Source organism: Pan troglodytes, chromosome 1, assembly GCF_028858775.2.
Source record: "Pan troglodytes isolate AG18354 chromosome 1, NHGRI_mPanTro3-v2.0_pri, whole genome shotgun sequence".
Taxonomy (NCBI): Eukaryota; Metazoa; Chordata; class Mammalia; order Primates; family Hominidae; genus Pan; species Pan troglodytes.
Window position 1 is genome coordinate 47,785,409 of NC_072398.2, and position 22,696 is coordinate 47,808,104.

A 22,696-nucleotide genomic window follows, 5' to 3' on the forward strand; every position below is an offset into this window, starting at 1 on the left:
ACAATCACAAGGCATGGGGAGAGGAGCTGGGCAATTTTCTGAGCATCTGGGTATGGAATGCGTGTCCTGCAGATTACAGGCAAAATATGCCATGAAAGCCTTTACAAATGGCCACACCCTCCATTCTCCTCTCAGGGGAAGGAAGGTGGCAGATGACAACACGGAGGGGGAAGCCCAGCATTGCCAAAGGGCAAAGAGCCAGCTAAGCCTTAAATGGAAATGCAACAAGGAGCACCCTTGTTCTCCATAAACGACATGCCTGGACGTCATCTCAGACACCTAATGAGAAGCCCAAACACTCATCCTGGCCCAAAACCAGCAAAGATGTGATCATGCTGATTGAGCCTCTCAGAGGCTTTGGGCTTTGCTTTCCTGTGCTGGGAAAAGGAGCAGCTGGCAGCCTTGCCAAGTCTCAGCAAGGGTGGGCTGCCCACAGGGAATGGGCATTGGCTGCACCTGCAGGGGAGCGAGCAAGGTGGGGAAGGCAGAGACGTCCCCGTGGGACTGCATTTCCCAGCCTCCCACCATCAGCCACACCCCAGTGGTGTCACCCATTCCTGGGAACCCCACCCCAGCTCCTAGTGTCATGGTGCTGGTGGGCTGTGCTGCCTGAGGACAGCTGGGTATGACTCTCTCCCATCATCATGGCCCTTTGCTGTCACTTTGACAAGCAGGAGTAAAGCCTCCTCTCAGACCCCGTCCTCCCCAAGTACCATGAGGGGGCCTGGATTCCCTCCAAGGCACGAGGAGGTGAACTGCCACCAGCTCTCCCTGCACAAATTGGCCTGGGACCTGGATGAAGCCTGCAGCCTTGAAGGCTGAAATGGCAGCAACTGCCTGGGAATCCAGGTGCTTCCTCCAGCTCACTGGGCTAAGATCTACAAAGTGGAGGAAGACCCAAGGTCAAGAACACAGACTCTGGAGCCAGCCTGCCTGGCCTTGTCAGTTGCCCAATGGGTGGCCTTGGGCAATTACTTAAGCCCAACGTGCCTCAGTTTTTCCATCTGTAAAACTAGTATAATTATAGCCAACATAGAGGATTGTTGGGAGAATCCAATGAACTAATGTTAGTAAAGCACTCAGGACAGTCCACGACATGAGTGTTTGCTCGGTAGGGACATCGTATCCCTCTGACTCTTAGATTGGGCACAGGCTGGCTGCCTTAGGACTTGGTTCCTAAAGGAGAGATTTTATGTTACCCGTGACATACCTAAATGGGATACCAGGTGTCATAAGAGAGAGGATGAACCCAGGAAGCCAAGACAGCCCAGGAAAGGTGTATGCACCAGTATCAGAGCCCCATGCTAGTCTCACCCCACAGACATAGAACAGGTCTAAATATGTCTCAGAAAAGTGGGGGAGCATGGTCTGCCCAGATGGGGCACTTCGAGTGAAGCCAGGCTTTATGATGAATGGTGCAGTGTCTCTTTACGTGGGTGCTGTCGGCACCTGAGGCAGGACAATTCTTTGTATAGGCTGTCCCAAGCATGGCAGGATGTTTAGTGCCCCAGCCTCCAGGTTCTAAATGCCAGTAATGCCTCACAGTCATTGCAAAATGTCCCCACACATTTCCAAACACTGTCTTCCAGGTCCCGAGAGAGCAGCTGCAGCCAGAAGAGGATGCATGGGCAGTGCACGTGCGCCCGCTGCAGGTGGGAGAGCTTCATCGCCAATGCCGGCTCTCCCAGCCACACCCCCACACTCAGATAGCAATCTGCTGGCAGCGTCTGGCTGTTTGAATACAAAGGACAGCGACACACACACACAACCTCTTGTCTGGTTATCCCATGGATCAGAACATTCCAGAGGCTGAAAACTCAATTTCCTGAGAGCAGAGTTGGTCACTCTGCCAGACAGCAGGCTAGACTGGACAGCCAGACAGAAATCCAGAGCATTCTGAGAGACATGTTTCTTCACTTGGGAGACCAGTGGGGCTTTTGAGGGGTCCCACAGCCCGAGGTGAGCCAGGAAAAGCTGCTTTTAGCTAGGAGCCCCCCAGCCAGTCCCCGCTTTGCCGCCTGCTTGTGTAATTCCCCTTCTCCCCTTCCTTCTTGGAGAAGGGGGGTGTTTCAACCCCACACTGAAAGCTCCCCTCTATTCCTGTCCCTCATTAAGTCAGGAAGCTCTCAGAGGCCAACCCCTCCTTTATAGGCAAGGAGACAGTCTCAGTGAAGCAATATAAGCCCCAGATCCAGGGCCTCAAAGAACTGAATATGACCAGTTGCCCCTTGAGAGAGCCATTCAGTGTGGAGTGGCCCCGAAAGCTGGAAAAGCTCCAGATTGCCCAAATCATCGGATAGGGCAGTAACTAACCATCCAAAAAGAGATGGCATCCTCCTGTCCTTCCATTAGAGAGTCCTTACTGACTCCCCTCTTTTACACCCCTACTGCCCAGGCTCTGACTCCGGGTCCAATCAGCTTACCACCAGGCCACTCCAGTGCCCCCCACTGGCCTCTGCCCAGCCCCCAGGGCTCTGGTCCCTGCCTTGCGATGCCATCACTCCACCTTCCTCAGGGAAAGCTTTCATCAGCCCTTGCCATGCTGGAGAACCTACAGTGTCTGCTCCTTACAAGACAAACTCCCCAGCCCAGCCCCACCCTGCCTGTCCAGCCATCTCTTCCCCTCCCCAGCACACCCCTCTAAGCTGCCCCATGACCTCAGCCACATCCCAGGCTCCCTGCTTCTGTTCAGATGCTCCTCCACCCTGGACAGCTTTTCCTCACCTGCAGCCTCCCAAATCCTACATTTATCTAAGGCCTCTTCTCCACCTGTCATCTCCAAAAGGCCTGTTCTAACCCAGCCCTGTCTCCATAACGACCAGAGTTGGAATTATTTGCCCTTAAAGCCAGGGGCCTCCGGTCTTGTTTGTTTTCTAGTTGCTAATGTAGGTTTCTGTCATTTCCCTGAGCTCTCCAGGGCAAAGATGCCCTTAATTATGCCTAAAACAGGGCTGAGCTCACAGCAAGAGCTCAGTGAAAGGTGGACTGTGACTGTGAGAATTTGTGCTAGGGGTGGAGATTCAGGATGCTGACAGCACTGCAGTTCCCATGGCCTCCAGGGTACAGAAGAGAGAGAAGGCATCATGAGTAAAGTGGGCTGGCGGTAAGTAGGGCTGTTCCAGGCAGGGTGAGGCAGCCTGTGCCGGTGCACGGCATGGGGTCCAGCTGTGATGTCCAGAATGCTTCCCTTTACCGCTTGACCTGAGCAAAGCAGCTGGGTGGTTGAGCCCAGAGAATTCTATCCAACTCTAGCTGGACAGACAGAAGCTGCCGGACTCCTTGGGAGCTGGGTATGATGAAAAGAGTGTCTGTGTCCCCAGCTATTAGCCCATTTTGAAACCAAGCTTCTGCCAGCAGGGTGGGGCTGGCCAAACCGGTTCTCCAGCGAGACACACCCTGGTCTGCTTGCCAAGTCACACACCCAGCAGTGTCCAACAGGGCCATCTTCAGCAGCGTGATCTCCCAAGGCCCTTTTCATGAAAGGGAGTGCACGCACAGTTTCATGGAGTCCTCGTGCCTCTCAGGCCTGGTGAGGGCTTGCTGGAGAAATAACCTTGATTAGAAGCCTTTCAAAGACAGGTTCCATTTGCGACTTGCCTAGTACCTGCCACTCCCCACTCAGTGCCCAGATGAGGGGCTCTCATGTAGTAGGCATGTAGCGACCCTTGTTCATCTTGCTGGGATTTCAGTCAGGACTGGGAGATTGGGCAGAGCTGACCCATCACAAGGGGCACCTCGCATGTGGCTTAGCAGCTCTGCTGTACCCTCTCTAGGGGTTTGGAGAGCACAGGTGCTCCCCAAGCAAGGCTGCCGAGAATGGGGCACACAGGGCTCCAGGCGGTCGAGAATCTTCCCAAAGGGGTAGGGGTGCCTGCTTATTCAGCAGTCTGAGTCAGCATGGGAACCACTGAGGCCTGAGTCACAACAGATGGGACTTCAGCAGGGGAAGTGTCGATCCCTGCCTCCTGACTCCTCTGGGCACGGCTCCTTCTCTGAGAAGCAGGGGGTTCCACCCTGGGCTGGCCCTCCTTTCTTTTCCTGGAACACTGCTTTGGGCAGAGCAGCCCCATTGCTCAGAAGCCTTGACGCCTGGACACAGAGCAATCCCATTTGGCCTTGGAGGAGGTGTGTGGGTGTGCCTCACTGTGGGTCCTCAAAGGCAGAGGGAGCTGCACCCACAATGCCATCACCAGCACCCCGAGACCAGCAGTGCCCACCCAGGTGAGAACTCCAGAAGGTAATTGCTAAGTGCTACTGAACTGAAGTCGCTAAGTGTCCACTGAGAGAAGGCACAGCAGAAGCCATAAACACCCTGATGCCCAGTGCAGGTACATGTTGCCACCTGAATTTTTTAAATGTTAAAAAAATGTAGTCCAGGTGCGGTGGCTCATGCCTATAATCTCAGCACTTTGGGAGGCCTAGGCGGGTGGATCACGAGGTCAGGAGATCGAGACCACGGTGAAACCCCATCTCTACTAAAAATACAAAAAAACAAAAAGTAGCCAGCACGGTGGTGGGCGCCTATAGTCCCAGCTACTCAGGAGGCTGAGGCAGGAGAATGGCATGAACCCAGAAGGTGGAGCTTGCAGTGAGCTGAGATTGCGCCACTGCACTCCAGCCTGGGTGACAGAGCAAGACTCCGTCTCAAAAAAAAAAAATGTAAAAGTTTTGGTGCCCATCCTCAGAGTAGAGACTTCCCCAGAGATCTGGTTAATAATGGTCAGTATCCCTTATAAGCTTTGAAAAGCAGAAACTGTGAGCATACTTCAATCATGCCAGTATTAACAAATGTCTATGGATAACTGAGGACAACTTTTCTAAGTAGAAAATATCCTATAAAATTTTGTAGCTTGCGGGTCTTTCGGGAAGATGCTTCTTTCTCCAGTGAGGCCACAATTCTGGGATAAAGAAGGCATCTTAGACTCTTGGGCTCCAGGCTCTAAGCCTGCCTGCAAAGGTCAGGTCCATGGCAGTTCCTAAGCCTGGTGTGGGGACAACATGCACTTGTGCAGCCCAGTGCCCAGCCGACACCTGGTGCTCCATCAACATGCAACTATGCCAGCTCCTGCACCAGCTCTGTCTCCACTTCCTGCTCCTTGCCTATTTACTGCACTGTGGGAAAAAACAGGTTTTCCGAAATGTTTCTGTTTTACCTTCCCCCCTCTACACCTGAGAAATAGGTTTTTCTCAGCTCTGAACACTGCTAGGATGGGTTTGGAAACAAGAACCTAAGGTTTCATACACAGACATGTCTGTTTCCTTTTGGAAGGGAAATCCCTGGCAGGCGTTTGCCACTTCAGACGCAGCTCTCACAGCCCGAGTGGTGGAGGACCCCTGGCCCTCAGCCATCTCCCTTCCATGACCCCAGAGAAGTGGAAGGCATGGTCATTCTGCCCTCCAGGAGCTCCATGTTCTGAGGTCATAGCTCCTGGCTTTCAAACCCAGAGGCTGGTTCAATTGTCCCAGTGATGGTTCATCATGAAGAGGGAAAGCTGAGGGGGCTGTTCTGATATGAAATAACTCCTGGAGTCCTGGATGACGAGCCAGCACCTCAGAAGAGCACCCTTGAGGGTCAGGAAGATCACACTGGGCCAGATGCCCCCCACCCTATACTGGGAAATTGGAGGGAGAGGCTGGCTGGCCCCAGCCACCCCACGCACTGGAACAGGAGGTGCTTCCCAGCCCTGGGAAGAGGAGGGCCAAAGGCTGGGAGGTGGCAGCATCCTGAAGGGCAGGTGCTTACCTGGCCCAGAAAAGAGGTCCCTGGAGACCCAACAGTGGAAAGAAACCACTCCTGCTGGTTACAGTTTTTGTTTGTTTGCTTGTTTAAGACAGATCTGTAGCCCAGGCTGGAGTGGAGTGCTGCCATCATGGCTCACTGCAGCCTCGACCTCCTGGGCTGAAACAATCCTTCCACCTCAGCCTCTCAAGCAGATGGGACCACAGGTGCACACCACCATGCCCAGCTGATTTTTAACTGTTTTATGAGACAGGGTCCCCCTATGTTGCCCAGGCTGGTCTCAAACTTCTGGCCTCAAGTTATCCTCTTGCCTCAGCCTCCCAGAGTGCTGGGATTACAGGTGTGAGCCACTGTGCCCGGCCTGTTAGTCAAGAATTTTACATGAAGGGAGAGACACTTGACTGGGCCCTTCAGTGCTTGGGTAAGAGATCTCACCTTTGGAAGAGGAACATGCGTGCATGCATGCTCACACACACGGACACACACTTCTATATGCACTCCCCACCTGCCCACGTGGGACACACATCCCATGCCCAAAGTGGACTCAGGTAGGGAAGGTCTTTGGAAGTTGCTTGATCATATCCTAAACACCATCACTGGTGTGGCACTTCCCAGTGTGCAGAGGGCTTCCCCGTTCATCACCTTGTGATAATCTCCCAGCTGGCCAATGAGGTGGCAGGGCAGAGAGCAGCAGCTTTGTTCTGTTTGTGAGCATATTAAGCTCAGAGAACTTTAGGCTGGTCCAAGGCCACGCAGCTAAGATGGGGCAGACCCTAAGCCAGGACTCAGGTCTTTGGTGTCTCTTACAGTGATTTTCTTCCAGCCACTCAGCTACCAGAGTCTGGTGACACAAACAAAGCCTACAGGGCAAAGAGTCTCTATAGCTAGGGGGCCCTCTACAGAAACTCTAGCATCTCTGGCCAGTTGCTGGCCCCGACTCCTGGAAGACCCCATCCCCAGTGGTTCTAGACACAGGAGGTGCCAGCCCTTCTTCTTTGAGCCAACTGTGGGAGGTTCTTGAAGGCATTTAAGAAGTGTGTAGTTGCTTAGCTGTGTGTCACAATTCTAATGCCCAAAGACCTGGGCTGGAAGACCATCTGTCCCAAGGGATGCCAGGCCTGTGGGCAAGGAGATCTTGTGGTCATGATAACTGTTCTGTCCTGGCCAGGACCATGAGAATGAAGGTGCAGTGAGTGATGGGAATGTGACTGTTTGGTTCCTCTCCAGCCACCCTTAGTGGTACTCTAAACGCACCACTGAGCACACACAACTTCGGCTGAGAAAACAGGGACTCGTGTTAAAGCTGGTACCTGAAGCTGAGCCCTGGATCTTCTGGAATTAGTCCAGTCTTGCTGAGCTTCTGGGGTGGCCAGGAAGGAGGAGGAGGGAGGGATGGGTCCCTGGCTACCCGTGAGCACCCCAACTCAGATCCCAGCACTGTGGGGCCTCCTGAGAGCTGAATAGGACCCTAGGTAGATACGAAAGAAGCTTAGGGACTTCCTGGGGGCCCTCTCCAGGTTGGCCACAGAGGGCAATCCTCCCACAGGGCATAGCACCCAGCATGCCCTGGTGAGTCCAGAGAACTGTAGGTGCTCAGTCAGAAACATCCACCTTAAATGCGCCAGTTAAAAAAGTGTTCAGCCAGGCGTGGGGCAGGTCACCTCGGTGAGGGGAGAGGGCTCTACTTCATGGCTCTGCTCTTCGGACCTCAGCTCTCCTACCTTGCCTGCTTTGGGAAAATTATCCTGAGCCATTAGCATATGACCCGGAATCTCCCCCAAGTGCTGGCAACGCACTACTGGTGGCTGGGGGGTGACTCCAGGGAAATCAAGGACACAGCAATAACTAACACTGAAACTCATAGAAAGGACTTCTTTTTCCCATTTTGATTACCACAGGGAGAAAGTCTAGCTGGGTGTTAATATATTTATTTAATATTTGCCAACCTCTGTTTTTAAGAAAAAACAAAATAAAACAAACAAACAAACAAACAAAACTTTTCTGCCAGGTAAAAGTACCTAGCTAAAATTAATGTTATGTTTTTATTCTATTTATTATAATTGATTACCAAGGTTGTGGTTAGCCTTCATTTGTGGCAAAAGATACCGGTTTTTGTCATTTGGGTGAGTGATACAAAGTTTCCTTTCAAAATAAATACATTGGAATAGCTGGGCATGGTGGCACATGCCTGTAGTTCCAGCTACTTGGAAGTCTGAGGTGGGAGGATTGCTTGAATCCAGGAGTTCAAGACCAGCCTGGGCAACATAGTGAGACCCCATCTCTAAAACTGGCACGTGCCTGTAGTTCCAGCTACTTGGAAGTCTGAGGCGGGAGGATTGCTTGAATCCAGGAGTTTAAGACCAGCCTGGGCAATATAGTGAGACCCTGTCTCTAAAATAAATACATGAATAAATAAATAAGTGCGCTGGAACTGATAAGTAATTCCCTTAAAAATAAGTAAATAATAGTTGGTATGATTTTGCAAAAATTGTGACAGCAGAATGCAAACGACGAAGGTCTGGGAAACATGATTGCCCGTAGTGGCAAAAGTACCATGATGTGTCAGTGTGACCAGAAACCCTGAGCCAGGAGTCAGGAGACCACGCTCCAGTCTTGGTCTCCCCTGCCTAGTTGTGCAGCCTCAGGCTGTCGCGCAGCCTCAGGCCGTCGCCTCGCCTCTCTGAACCTCAGTTTCCCCAACCACAGCATGCCCTGTAAGGCTTCTTCTGAAGGAAGGCAGTTCGGCAGTTCGGCAGTCTGCGATTCACCCCTTGCTGAAGTCACAAGCAGCCTCCTTCCCAGCCTGTCTTCATCCCCTTCCAGGCCTCGCCCTTGGGCACCCTGTGGGGGCGGGAGGGGAGGGGCTCCGGGTCTAGAGCTGCTTTTCTCCCCACCTGTGTCTCTACAGATCCCCCGTCCCCTCCCCGTGCCTGATCTGATTTTGTTTTCAGCTGAGTTTGCTCTCCTGGGGCAGGCAGGCCTCCGTAGAGACATGCCAGGGCCCTGGGGGAGAAAGTAGAGCCTCACCCTTGCAAAGGGTGGGGACGGCTCTTCCACCCGCTTGGGAAATTCTGCTGCATTTGTCTTGCTGAGTCTAGTGACAAAAGGAAAACTCTCAAAGCAGAAATAAGGCACCAGAAGATCCCCCCAGGACTGTATTTTGATGACTTAATCCCATGCCCTGCTTGCTGGCTTCGAAACTTGGCCAGCAGGAGAGGCTTGGCCCACTTCTCCCCCTGCCCTTCTAGGTCCCTCCCTCCTCTTGCTCTTCACACCCTGCTCAAAGTCCACTGGGGTCCAGACTCAGTTCTGCCAGATCTATCTGTGAGGTCACAGGCAAGCCCCTACACTTTTCTGTGGTTTGATTTCCCTACAAATAAAATGAGAATAACAAAGCTTGGTCCACCTACTGAGCTCACAAAGACTGAAGGATCAAGTCAGGAGATGAAAACACAAGCAGTTTGTACAAGTTCAAAATGCTACACTAATTCAAGGGATTATTAAATAACCAGGTGCCGCGGGTTGGAGCACTTCTCCCTTGAGAGCTGACTGAGGACATAGCGCAGCTGAAACAGGCTCGAAAGCCACCACCTGTGGCTCATCCAGATCCCAAGACCCCCTCCCCAGATGTCCAAGACTCAGAACTGAAGCTGGGGAAGCAAGGCTTGGAGGTCATCTGGTCCCACGCCTTCAGTGACAGATGAGGAAACCGAGGCCTGGAGAGGTTTAAGTTAGCGTGTGCTGCAAAATTTAGCTTTTAATTATATCTTCTTGTGCTGTTGTTTTGTCTGTTATTTGTTTTCAACTATAGCGTAAGGACTTTAAATACTTGTTGGTTGAGTAGATTAGTTTTTGTCAGGGCCAAAAGAAAAAAAAAAGCCCAAAATGAAACTCCACCAATTTCTGCTGGGGCAAAATAAAAAAGTTTATAATTATCCTTGATTCTTCAAATCTTCTCTCTAAAGTTTCATATTAGGGGAGAAGGGGAGAGAGCAACAGCCGACTCATCCAGAAGCTTCCTTCTCCGGAGAAGACAGAATTCCATTCTCCGTGGCCAGGGAATTGTCTGCCTCACAGTATCTCATCAGAATGGAAGAAATCGAGCCCCAGGCCCATCCAAGCATAAGTGTTCCCAGCCTAGCCATCAACTCAGAGCTCTACGCAACATGAATGGAAATGATGGAGGAAGACTTGTTGATTAGTGAAGCTAAAGGAAGGAGAACTGGCTTCTGTTGTCTCTGGGGAGAGTGGAGTTCCTTCCTGCAGACATCCTGAGAAGGATCCGCTGCTGATCGCATCCTGGGCTGCCAAAGCTTGGTGCTCCCCACTTGCTAAGCAGCTGCCACACTGAGTCCCTTAGCAGTGACGAGTCTCCCTGCACATCCTGACCAAATTGCCCTGGCCTTCCCTCTCCATTCCCCTACAAGGGTCCACACTATCAGGACAGTGACTGGTGGGAGTCTGCCCTCTCCTGGGTCTGGTGCTCCTCCCTGGGGCAGGAGGATGGAGGGGCCAGCGTGCTCACTCAGCCCTGAGGAGCATTGTTGTGAGTTTGTGATGAAGGCCTGGGAGGCTTAGGAGACCTCAGGAGCTGGCAACATGAAACCAGTTGCCCTCCTTGGGGGGATGCCTATTCTTTGTGAACAGTCAGCAAGGTACTCTCAGACCACAGTCCAGACCTAGGGGCATTCTTGCTCTGCCCTCCATCCTGTCTGCCAAGGGCAGCCCTCTCTCCTTGCACACTCAGTTCAAAGCTCAGCTCCTCCAGGAGCCGATCCCGACTTCCTGCACCTGGAGCTTGCCCTTGGAGGACACCACTTGCATTTGTTCACTGGAACCGTGTCCTCCTCCCTTTGCAAGCCCATGCTGCTGACATGGGGCCATTCTCTGACTTCTCTCCCCAAAAGAGGGACACAGAAGCCAGACGTCAGAGTTACAAGGAGGTGGTCTGAGCCACCATCTAGTCTTGCTGATGATAAGCCTGAGGCCCAACAGAAGAGGAGTCCCCAACACAGTCACAGGGAACCAGCCCTCAGACCAATGTTTCTTCCTTTTCTCCACATTCTCTCTGGGCTCTAAAGGGGCCTCCCTGGCTTACCCAGTCCTCAGCCAGGAGGCAGAGCCTCAACTCACCTGCCATGGAGGAGAGAGCAAGCCCAGAAAGGAAGCTCCCCGAGCTCAGCCCAACCCTAAGGGCAACAGAAGCTTCTTAGGGGAAGCAGAGCCACTCTGATGGACTGTGGCTTAGAAAGGAGGGCCCCTCCCAAGGAGTACCCAGACACCAATGTTTGCCATAGGCTTCTCCTTCAGTTTAATACAGGGAGTGTCCCAGTGGCAGCAGTTTGTCTGTGAAAGCACACGGCATGCTCCTTCCACAGGGAGGGGTGCCCCTGGAGCCGGCCCGCCCGCTCCCGCTCACTCGCCTCCATTTTCTCTCAGAGGCACATTCTGTCCCTTGGCAAGTAGGATCATTGCCTCTTCTTGTTGGGGTGAGAGCCTGGGGCCCTTGTAGGACCCTCCTATCTCCCAGGGCTGGGTGGAGGTGAGTCATGAGCTGGCAGCGGGGACACTGAGTTGGCAAACACATCAATTGCTCCCTCTTGGAGCAGGATCCATGCCTGCCTGGGAGTAGGAGGCTGTGGTCTACTATCAGTCCCTCACCTGGACTTTTCAAGAAAAGACGAGAGGCCCGGCAGGCACTGCCGAAGAAACCCAGCTCATACACCTAGAAAGTGGCATTTGGAGCTGAGACACATGGTTTGGAAAGAAGGAGTTGGGTCTGTTTTAAGTTAGGGTAGTTACTCAGCAGAGCTACTTGTTAAGCATCAGTTTCCCTGTCTGTGAAGCTAAAGTAAATGAAGTCCTACCATCTTTCCATTCTGTTGCAAGGGCTAATTAACTGCTGTTTTCCTGGTGCCTGGAGTGCTCAGATGAAAGCAAAGAGGAAATTAAGAAGCTTTTATCCATCTGTAGGCTTGAAGCAAAAATCTGGGCTGGAGGAATTAACACTACCTCTGACCCTGGAGGGACCAGCACACAGACTTTAGCTCCCTGTAGCTACTCAGAGTCAGCTCTCAAGCCACATGCAACCCTAAGTGAGTCCTTGGCTGTGCTTTAGTCCAATTGCCTTGCTCCATAGTTGAGAAAGCCAGGGTCTAGAGAGGTGAAGTCCACTCCAGATCCCTCAGTTTGTAGCAGCCCAGCTGAGACTGGAATCCACGCCTCCCACTGCTGATCTGGTATGTCACATCCATAAACTTCATACTGCTCTTTGAGATAGGAATTTTCATCCATTTCAGAGATAAGCAAGCTGAGGTTCAGCTAGATTAAGAACTTGACTAGAGTCACACAGCTAGTTAAGGAGCAGACTTGACTAAGAGTCACATGGCTAGTGAAGTTCCTGGCCAAAGTCCAGGGCTTATTCCTCCACACCGGGCTGTCTCTGGGCATGGCCTCTGTTGACTGCGGATTGGTAAGGACAGTCCGTTTCTGCTGCTGCTAGGGTAGGAGTCCTACCATGTTTCTCCCCGGCAGCCCCTCTGCAGTACCTGGCCCATGGCTCTGCCCTTGTGGACACTCGATTAGCATGGCTGTGACTGAGGGTGAACCACCAACCTGGGGAGCACTGTGCTTGGCTTTCCCATCCCCTGCTGGAGTGTGATGCAACCCCAGTCCTCTCATCTGTAACAGAGGCTTCATCCACATTTCTTCAGGTCTAGGGTGGCCAAGATCAGTTCTCCTAAGGGTAAGGGCCCCTAGCACATTGTCCACAAGACTCTGTCACAATGGGATCGTCAAATACAGACATATCAGTTAGGCAAGTACAACTGAGAAGAAGCTGGAAGAAAGATTTGCTAGTAAGTCCTGCGTTAAAGAGGAGAAATGGGGTCAATGAATAGGACAACGCCAAGACAAAGACAGAATTCTCCCTTGTTATATTCTGGGAGTTCTCACTCTTAGGCATGCCAGGCTGGATTTAACTGAGTGATTCAATGTGGCAGTCACCATGGTCACCCTGTTCCAGACCTCCCTCTGATGATGCCTCAGTGGTTTTCCTCTCTACTGATTAGATCCTGAGCAGGGTGGTGTAGGGCAATCCGCCACCTAAGAACTTTTTACTTGGTAGGACTCCCAGAAGAAGTGCTCAGGGTGCACTTCTTGATTTAAAAATAAGTAAACCCTTTGGAGCTGAAGATGATAGACAAAAGGAGTGTCATCTTAATCTGGAACCATTCCCTGGAAATCAAAATTGTCCACACGCCTCAGCTTCATTGAGGACAAACCCATGTGATCAAGGCCTGTTTTCAGCTTTGGAGTTGACGGGCTGTGCCTTTCCATGGCTCCAGCTCTCTATTCCCTGCATCCTCGTCTTTGCTGACCCAGAGGAAGATATTGAAGGGATATATTACAAGGACAACTAAGATGGGACAAAAATCCTCCTTTTCTCACCAGAAATGCTGCAGCCTAAAGTAATTCTGCTGGGTCCCTAGCCTAGGAGAGGAGCACGTAAAGGAGTGTTGTTTTCATCACAGGAATGAGTGGGGAGACATGGTGACGGAGGGTTGCCAGATTTAACAAATAGATAGACGGGGCATGTAGTTATATTTGAATTTTACATAAACAACAAATAATTTCTAAGTTAAGACATGTCTCAATTATTGTATTTTGTTGTATTTTATCTGGTAACCCTGCCCTGAAACCCATTAATGCTTATACCCAAGTGAACCCAGCCTGAGTCTAGGAAGGGAAAAACAGAGCCTCTCTCCTGCCTCTTTTGAGCTAGGCTGACTCCCCATGGTGAGAGTAGGCCTGGTTGGAGGGGATGGGAAGGGAGGAAATGGAGGGATTCAGACTCATGAGTGTCTTGCAGATCCCTAAACTTTAGTGTTTAGTGTTTAGTTGTAACGTTCAAATATTGAGATTGTGGAAACCCACAGAATGGCAGTCATAAGAAGTGCAAATGTCTGGGGTAATGAAAACAAACTCCACTAGGTTAGGAGTTAGGAGGTCAGAGATCTAGTCCGCTGTACCAGTAACCAGCTGTGTGGCCTTCAAGGAGTAATTTCTCCTCTCTGGGCCTGCATTTCCTCAACTGTAAAATGCAAACAGTGTTGGGCTCTAATATTCTACAGGTTTGGTGCTGAGAACCAGAACAGCATAGCTGAGTATGCAGCTGAGAAACCAGGCAGCGAGGCTAAAACCTGCCCCATCTTTTGCTCCATCTCACCAGCTGCTTCCTCTCCCTGAGGTCTGTGGGGCTCTGAGGTTCCAACATTGTCCTCCAGCAGATCCTTCTGCCTGAAGGAGGAGGAGGCTGGCGTGGCCAGCAGACAGCAGAACATGGACTGGGCCAATGACTTTCTTTGGAGCAGTCTTTTATTTTCCTTAAGCCCCTAGATGCTTTTTGTGTGTCACACTATCTTTGTTTTAAGTTTTATTTTATTATAAGACAGCCTCTCTACGTTCAATTTGTGATGTGAATAATCACAGATTATAAATAATATGATGATTGTTTTTTAATTACAAGGCTATTATTGATATAGACTATAAGGTAAAACTATAAGGTATGACCATTGCTTTTTAAATATTTTTAGAGCCTTCTTTTTGGAATTGCCTACAGATCCTTTACATATTTAAATGAGATATGTACAGGAGGTGACAAAGCTTTGCTATTTGAGAATGGTTTGATATTTAGAACTAGAGCCAGATCTGAGGAGTGAGGTGCTCCAAGTGAGTAATATTGTTTCTGGTCAAACCCAGGTCATGACAATAAAGAAATGAGACTGGTTTTCTTGTCTGGCTCCTGAACTGATGCTGAAGACAGTTCTGAAATTTTAGGGGTTCTAGAAATATTCTGAGCAATGGCAGTATTGGTGTTATGCTCCAGTACAGAAACTAATGCCTTTATCTTATTTGTCTGCTGACCTCTGTGCTTCTAACTTGACTGCAGGTTCATTGAGGGCAAAGTCCGATTCTTTTCAACTGCGTTTCTGTAGTGCACCTCACTCACTGCTGTGCCCCAGCAATTGCTCAATACAAGTTGGCTGACCGAGTGAATATAAAGTATCTACAGCAAATGATCCTTCATCAGCTCTCAGAAGCTCCTGAAAATATGCTGATGATGCTTGTGCAGACAAACTACACCCTCCTCCCCACCCTCCCTGCCTTCTGCTGCCATATTGGTTTCACCAGAGGGGAGGAATAACATCGTCCTGTGCCAGTTGTACCATCCATGGGAAAATCCCACGGACATAGGATTATCTCATGCCACAGATCTCTATTGCCTTTTCGCCTGCTCTCCTTCTCCTTATGTCTGGACCCCATTTGGTTTTGCCCAGGTTTCATCTGATTATATGTCTGGCTCCAATATCAATTATTCCACTTCCTCCCTACTTGGCCTCCTCCCTCTGCCAAATCTTCATGTGTGCTCAGTTCTCCCCTCTTCCCACAGCCTCTCCTGAACTGAAAGGAGATGGGACGTGCCTCAGCAGCTACCCTGCCATGAGTCATGTCTGCAGTCCTGCCAGGGAGGGAGTAAGGAGGGTTGGGTCTTAGGGTGGGGAGAAGGAAAGAGATTTTCACTGGTTGTCAGGAAATGGGCACAGGGAGGGGTGAGGACAGTTTGGGAGCATTAAAAGCTAGTGAGATGACTGAAGACTGAGTTAATTAACTAGAAGTGAAATGTTCAACATGGGCCAAATGAAGATTTTTTTTTTTTCTTTAGAAACACCTTCCCCGAAAGAGTTCCTTTACAGTTCTTGGTTACAAATTTCCATGGTTACATTACCCATTTGATAATACTTCACAGTTAATGTCATCTGATATCAACCCGTGAGTGAAGTAGACACACGAGTATCATCATTCCCTTTTTATGGATGAGAAAACTGAGGCCCAGAGAAATTAAACTATCTAAAGTCACAGAGCCAGAGAGGGGCAGAACTAGGACTAGAACCTAAGCCTCCTAAGCTCTGAACTGGTAATGTCATTTAAGTAAAGACACGTACCATCTGTACTGTCAGCATAATCATCCATTCTGGCTGCTGGTGCAGTGATCTGCCTTCCTTGGGTTTCATCTAATCCCATTATGCTGCATTCCTAAGCCATTTTCTCAATTTGGTCATCACCCTTTGTATCAAAGCCCTTTTATTCACATCTGTGCTTGATCTGTCAGTTTACCGGGCTCAGTGTGCTGGGTTTATTTTGCACTAAGAATGTCATTTGCCATCAAGAATCAGGAAAAAAGCGAGGGAAGTAAATTCACAGCAAATCTAGTTAATTGTCTCCTTTCATCCCCAAGCTGTAATATGTAAGAAAGACATAGCCTCCAAAATTAGCCCCCAGAAGAACTCAGGAATGGAAGAATCAAGCAAATGACAAAAGAACACCAAACTCATAAACTCCTCACCCTCTCCTCTCCCCAGGACCCAGGACCTTTGACAGTCAATCAGGAGTGATATTTGTGAGACATCTGTGTCTTAAAGCAAATGCTGCTGCATCCTAAGGCCCCACCAAGACAGAACCGGAGATTCCCACAGAAAAGCAGCCTTTAATCCCCATCTGACAATGTCTTGAGGGCCTTACAAAAGAATTCCCAAGAATAATGCAGGCTAATGTTGCATCAGCGAAAGTAAATGAAAGTCATAGAATTTGGAGGCTAGGAGAAACCTTGGGTGTCATCTAGCCCAGTACTCCTGACTTTAGAGCAGCAGAAAATTCCTGCACTGGCTGGTGTGGTTGTATCCTGAGCATCTACTGCAGTGCTTGTCACAGAATTAGGGCTCAATAAATATTTGTTCAGTAAATGGATAGATGAAGTATAGTGGATTGAGATCACTTAGAAAGCAGACAGAGCCAGGATTACAGGATCTAAAATAACCTCTATCCATGTTAATTTAACAAATAATCTTAAGAATTATTGTAATCTTTTTTCATGTACATTAGTTCATTTAATCCTGAAAATGACCCCAGAAGTTCTTTGTTATATCCACTTTCCATGTGAAGAAGCTGAGTCCCAAAGTTTGAAGTAACTTGCCCAAAGCCACATCTCAGTGAGTAGCAGAGTTAAAATTTGAACCCAAATGTGTCTGGGTTGTCAGGGAGGCTCCATTCTAGCATGCAGTGTCATATGCAGGAGTCAATGCAGTGGACATGTTCTCTTGGCTCTTTGACCATAGGCACAGAATGAACAGAGATGACCCTTTAGGATTTTCCTAGAAACATCTAAACTGGTCCATTAATAGACCTCAAGAATGCAAACATTTCCCAAATCCATGATCAAATCAGACCTACTGGGAAATGGACTTGTTTTTAAATGCCTTTTAAAAATGCTTTTCCTAAAATATTATCATTTGAGACATTCAAAAATATCCAGTCAGCCCAAACGAGAGCCACCTATGAAACAATGGCCAAGTCAACAGACCTAGTCAGAGTTGATGAGCCTCAACTCACGGACCAAAGCCTACATCGCTCTTTTTAGCAACTGGTGCAGGTTTTCTCCACTATAAACCTCAAACCATCCCCATAAGTACTCCAGGTCTTTTAGGATGGAAGCAGTTCCTTACCGGATATCCCCATGAGCCATTCCCTGCCTGGAACTTGGAGTAGTAGCTGCTCCTGCTGGTGGTCCCATAGTTGTAATTGTCAGCCAAGCCATCATACATGGAACCTAGAGGAGAAAGGAGGGGATTAGGACAGGGATGGCCATGATCTTCATCCACCCCTGTTCCTCAGGGCATCACTTCTGCATCCAGGTCCACTATGCCCATGGAGGAGACCAGGTCTGAGCTCCTGGAGGAGAAGGTGGGGAATGTCATCTCCATCTATCTCCACATCCTCCGCAGCCGGGACCAAGGGAAGGGCTACCACAGACTCCTGCAGGGACAGCTCTAAAACTCTCATCTGTCCCCTTCCTGGGAGCCCAAGTGGCTCCACTGCTGCTTGGGTAGGTTAACACCTACAGGTCAGGACTTGGTCTGGAGGGCCTTGGAGCACAGCCATTCCAGCCCAGGGAATCATCACTCCATGTTCCACAAGGATAAGATTCCCACTCAGGGGAGACAGGCAGGATCCCGACATTCCCAGTCCAGCAGCAACAGCTGATTAGAGATTGATTCAGGACAGGACTCTGGATTCAAATCTCAGCCCAGCCCCTACCAGTGACCAAACTTCCTCCCATTCTTTCACCTCTAACATGCTCTGGCTGGTGAAGGGAGAGCGGCGATCAACCTCAAAGGCCCAGTGAGGATTAATTAATGTTTTCGGAGTGCGTGGAGACCCACAAATGACAGGCTCCACAGGAGGACAGAGTGTCATTAGGGTTATTAGTGGCAAAGTGGCTTTGCATCACAGAAAACAGAACTGGATTTGGGGCTCCTAGTGGGGCCACCCCCTCCTCTCCCTTTCACTGGCCAGCAGGGACACCCTAAGGGACAGCCTCGACTCTGCACAAGCTGGTCTGTTCACTGTCCTGCTGTCCTTGAAATATGGCCAATGGTGACAGGCTCACCACTTTACTCACATCTCCCTCCATGACAAACCTGCCTTCCCTCCTCAGCCACTACCTTCTAATCTTGCTCATCTTTTGAAGCCAAGCTCAAGACCTCACCCACTCCAGGAAGCCCTTTCTGATCAGCTCTGCACAAGGCAATCTCTCCTGCCTCTAAACACATACTGTCCTGCTCTTGGTAGCCCAAGTCTCATTCTGCCCTGCATCCTATTCCCTCAGCTATACTAGGAGCTCCACGAGGAGCAAGCCACGGCTCCGTGGCCTGGCCCACAGTCTTGTTAAGTGATGGCCTTGGGGGATGAAGGTGAGTGGGATCCAGTGAGAGCCTCCTAAGAGGGATATGCACTCCTTTTCTCTAAAGCGATGGTCAGACTCCCCCATCGGAAACTCTGTCTGGGGGGAAGAGAGTTGGGCAGTGATCTCACCCGGCCAAGGTAGCTCCTCCCCATCTGCCACACCCACTTAGGCTCCCCAGCCATTGCCTGGGGGAGCAGGGCTGGAAAATCTGAGCTGGGAGTAGAGGGAATAGCCAAGGGGCAGCTTTGGAATGAGGCAGGGATCCCCACCTGGTACCACCTCCCCTGTCCAGCGCCAGGTCACCACCCACAGCCCACAGCAGAGAGTGCTGCCCGATTCTCTGCACCCTTCCATCATGGACATTAGGGGTCTCAAGCTGTGTCTGCCACAGCTTGAGGTGGGGCCTAGCGGTGTTGATATTGGTCCTGGTTCTGGCACCTGGGCAAGTCACTTGCTCTCTCTGATCCTCAGTGTCCTTTTCTGTCAAAAGAGAGGGTTGGCCTCTTACCTCCCATAGGCCCCGTACAGTTCCACTGTCCTGTGGTGGTGTGATGATAGTGACACGTGCCTGACTGCATTCAGAGGAGCCGACTCCTCTCCAGAGACACAGCTCAGCTTACAAGGAAGAAGGGCAGACATCAAAGGCCACACTACCGCCTCGTTTGCCACCTGCCTCAGGGTCCTCTGAGAGGCCTCTCCTATACTCCAGGCCCAGCCCTGACTCCAGAAGGGCCATCCGCCTATGAGCAACATCCTGGGACTCTGCCATGTGGCCCATTGAACCTCTGGCTTCTTCCAAGCTCCCTGTAGAGTGCACACAGCTCTTCCTCCACCTTTCTCCAGCAACCACTCCTCTGGCAAGACTGTCCTTATCAGGAAGAGGCTGGAGGCAATCTCATGGGCTCAGTCACTCAGGACTGGTGCTCCTAAGGAAGGGGGCTGCAGCCAGGCACACTCATAGTCAGGACCCTAGGTGGCCAACCGCCAGGTCTTGTCTGCCTCCCTTCCACCCAGCCCACTTCAATCATTCTTCCAAGGTTTGATAGGATAGAGTTCATTTGGCTCTGGCCCTGTGAGCAGGTATTTCTCACCAAAGGTCAGGTGTGGGTCAGTCAGCTGCTTCTGGGTGGAAAATTTGGGGTGGTAACAGACAGAACTCTATGGAGCACCGGGGAGGCCTCCTGCTATGAGAAGCAGCCCCGGGGGGCTTGCACCAGGGCCTTCTTGCCCGTGTTCTGGGAGAGAACCTGTCAGCATGATGCTGCTCTCCCCCTGGGTCATCAGACGAACCATCTCCTCCTGCCACACCCTGCACTGGCCTGCCTCCCTCTCATACACTCTTCTCTGTGTGAAGGTAGAGGCCTCTCTGCCATGGAGGTGGCAGTGGACACACAGACACATGGAGGGAGAGGCCAGAATGCCCTACAGTTCCCAAAGCCAGTCCCCATGTCCAGCATGAACTCTGGTAAAGGCAGGTGTGACTGTCACTCACTTGTGGCCTGCAGGCCCTTCCAGGCAGTTCCTGAAGGCATCTCCTAAGACCTATCTGTAGTTGGGGTCTGCTTGGCTCTGGTGAGAATGAGGGTAACATCACACCTACCTGCACTGCTAATCTGGCAGAAGGTGACAGTATTTGGGGCGGAGGTGGTGAGAGAGGGGAAAAGTCCATAGTTGTCACACACCTGAAATCACAGCTCGCAGTGTGCCAGATAACCAAGGAGTACTGGGGGCAGGTGTGCTCTGTCTGTAAGAGCACTGCTCCCACAACAAAAGTGATTTTCCCTCTCTTGACCCTGGGGTGTCTGACTGGTAAGCAATGCCCTCTAAAAGTCAAGTTCAATAGCAAGAGCATGGGCTTCTAATGAGTGTAATGGTGCTAGCTCACTCTTCCACTTGGTCCCCGATGTCTCTAGAATGCACTTCTAGGAAGCCTTTCCTGATGAATGACGCCTACTCCCATCTCCATCTCACGCCCATACAAGTCTCCACCACCATGTACTTTGGACACTCTCTGAAGTGTGAACCATGTCTTTCTTTCCCTGGGACCTTGAGTTCAGGGCATTGCCCCAGCTGGGTCTGGGCCTGACTGGCTTGAGCTGGCTCTTTGCGTCAATGACCTCTTCTCCCTTGCCCAACCCTTGTGGTGAACGTGCTCTGATGCCTGGTGCTTAGAGGCTTAGAATGGGGTCAGGCTCTCCTTCCACTCAAAGAGGTCCCTGGTGAGTGGGGTAAACTAGGAAGAGAGGAGGGCTGCTGCAGCTCTCAAATACCCAAGGCCACCTCCTTGAGGAGGATTCTTAGTTCCTGGGGAATGGGGGAGGGGCTAGTTCCCAGCTCACCCCACAGAATCACTCCTACCCTCCAGCTAAGCATCTGCTTTGCCCCTCTTCTCCCCATATGGGTGCATGCAGCATGAGCAGGCATATGGTGGCTTCTCAGTGACACTGACAGTGTGCCCAACCTGTGTGCCATCCTCAGGAAGCATCTGCCCACCCACAGAACCCCAAGGTCAAGGAGCAAGTGCCTCAGAGCATCTGCCACTTTCCCAGGTATACAAGCAACACAACCTGCTCTGTCCACATAGCTCGTCCGATTTTACATCCGCGTTTTAGGGTGTAAAACCATCTCAGAAAATCTACCGCTCAGGTCACCAGTGTCCTGGCACACTGCTTCCCTTTGGTGCCTTAGACAACGACAGGCTGATTCTTTCTTGTGTCATCAGTGCAACTCAAGCTTTCTCGCCTCAAAACCTTTGAAACTGGAGGCAGCTCCTTCTTTAGGATGAGTGGAAATCTCTCTCCAGTAGGGGCAGGTGAGCCTTTGCAGGGATGACTCATCCTCTTCCACCTCCAAGCTTTCAAATAGGTCACACTTACTGCACCTGAAACATCCTTTTCTTCTTCTCCAACCCTCCCCCTGCATTCAAAACCTTGCACAAAAATCAGCTTCTCCTAAAGATGACCCCACCCAGCTCTGAGCACTCCAAACTTGCCAGCATAACCATGTCAGCACTCAATCCAGCGGCTGACTCTGCACTGGCTTGTGGGCTCCTTGGAATGTGGCTTCTGTACACTGTGTGTGTGTGTGTGTCTGTGTGTGTGTGTGCACTCCTCCCAGAAGGTAGGGCCTGGGTCTCCCCAACCAAGCTGGGAGCTCCCTGAAGCAAGGAATCTTCACCTTTGGTAGATCCACACTCCACACCCCCAATCCCAGGCCCAGGTTCTACATAGAGAAGGCTCTCAGGACATCAGCCTTCCTGCAGACAGAGGTCATAGGGAAATCCGCTTTTTCCACTTTCCCTCCCCTCAAATCCTTCTCCTTCGTCACAGGGCAAGCTGCTTGGAACACATTCTTGCTGACTCTGTCTCCCTTAAGGCCGATGCTTCTTCTAGCATATTCTACATTTGAATAAAGCCCACCTGTCCTTCAGCATGAAAAGCTTGAGAAAGGAAGCTCATTTTCTTTTAGTCTTGAAAATGCCTTTACTTCACCCTCTGAAATCTCTTTCACCCATGGTGCCCAGAAAAGCTAGGCCCACAGCAATAGGAATTTAAATGAGATAACAAGAACTGCCAGGAAGCTACTGCTGAGAGAATACCCTCGGAGGTGTTTCGGAGTGGGCAGGAGTGGACTGTGTCTGCAGGATGGTTCCTGCTCCTGGAGAGAGGACTGGGCTGGCCAGCCTCCTGCCCCCTCTGCTGGGCTGCTGGGAGCACCGTGGACATGCCTCCCCAACTCGGCAGCTTCTAGGAGATGGGGAGGGCAAGGAGTTCAGCACAGCCTCACCGGGCACTTTGGTGTGGCTCTTGACCTTTTCCTGGGTGTACGTACTGAACAGAAATGCTGAAACAAACTGGGTTGCTGTGGCCTGTGTTCTCTCTTCTCCCTCTCCAGCCCATGTGACTCCCTCAGGCTCTGCTGGGACACGTTCAGACCTAGCTCTGCCACAATCCTGCTGCTCTTTCAGCAGATCTGTTCATGGCCACCACCAAGCCTGAGGACTGGGCAGAGCATGGGAGCATCCTGTGGGGACAGGATGGGCGTGAGGGGGCAGGGTGGTGGGTTAGAGTGGGCAAGGGCTGATGGGTTCAGGTGGGGTTCAGAGTCAAAGGCTCTCGCCAGCAACTACTACATTAAGTGTGCGTGTGTGTGTG

At 50.9% G+C, this 22,696-nt stretch overlaps 1 protein-coding gene across 1 annotated transcript in view; it reads right to left on the reverse strand.

The window, feature by feature from the left end:
• PKP1 (plakophilin 1) overlaps positions 1–22,696 on the reverse strand; it is a 49,583-nt gene that overhangs the window by 21,662 nt on the left and 5,225 nt on the right. Inside the window, exon 2 of the mRNA XM_003308685.6 lies at positions 17,302–17,405. Within this exon, the coding sequence (XP_003308733.1) occupies positions 17,302–17,405 (104 nt within the window). The remainder of the gene's footprint in view (positions 1–17,301; positions 17,406–22,696) is intronic.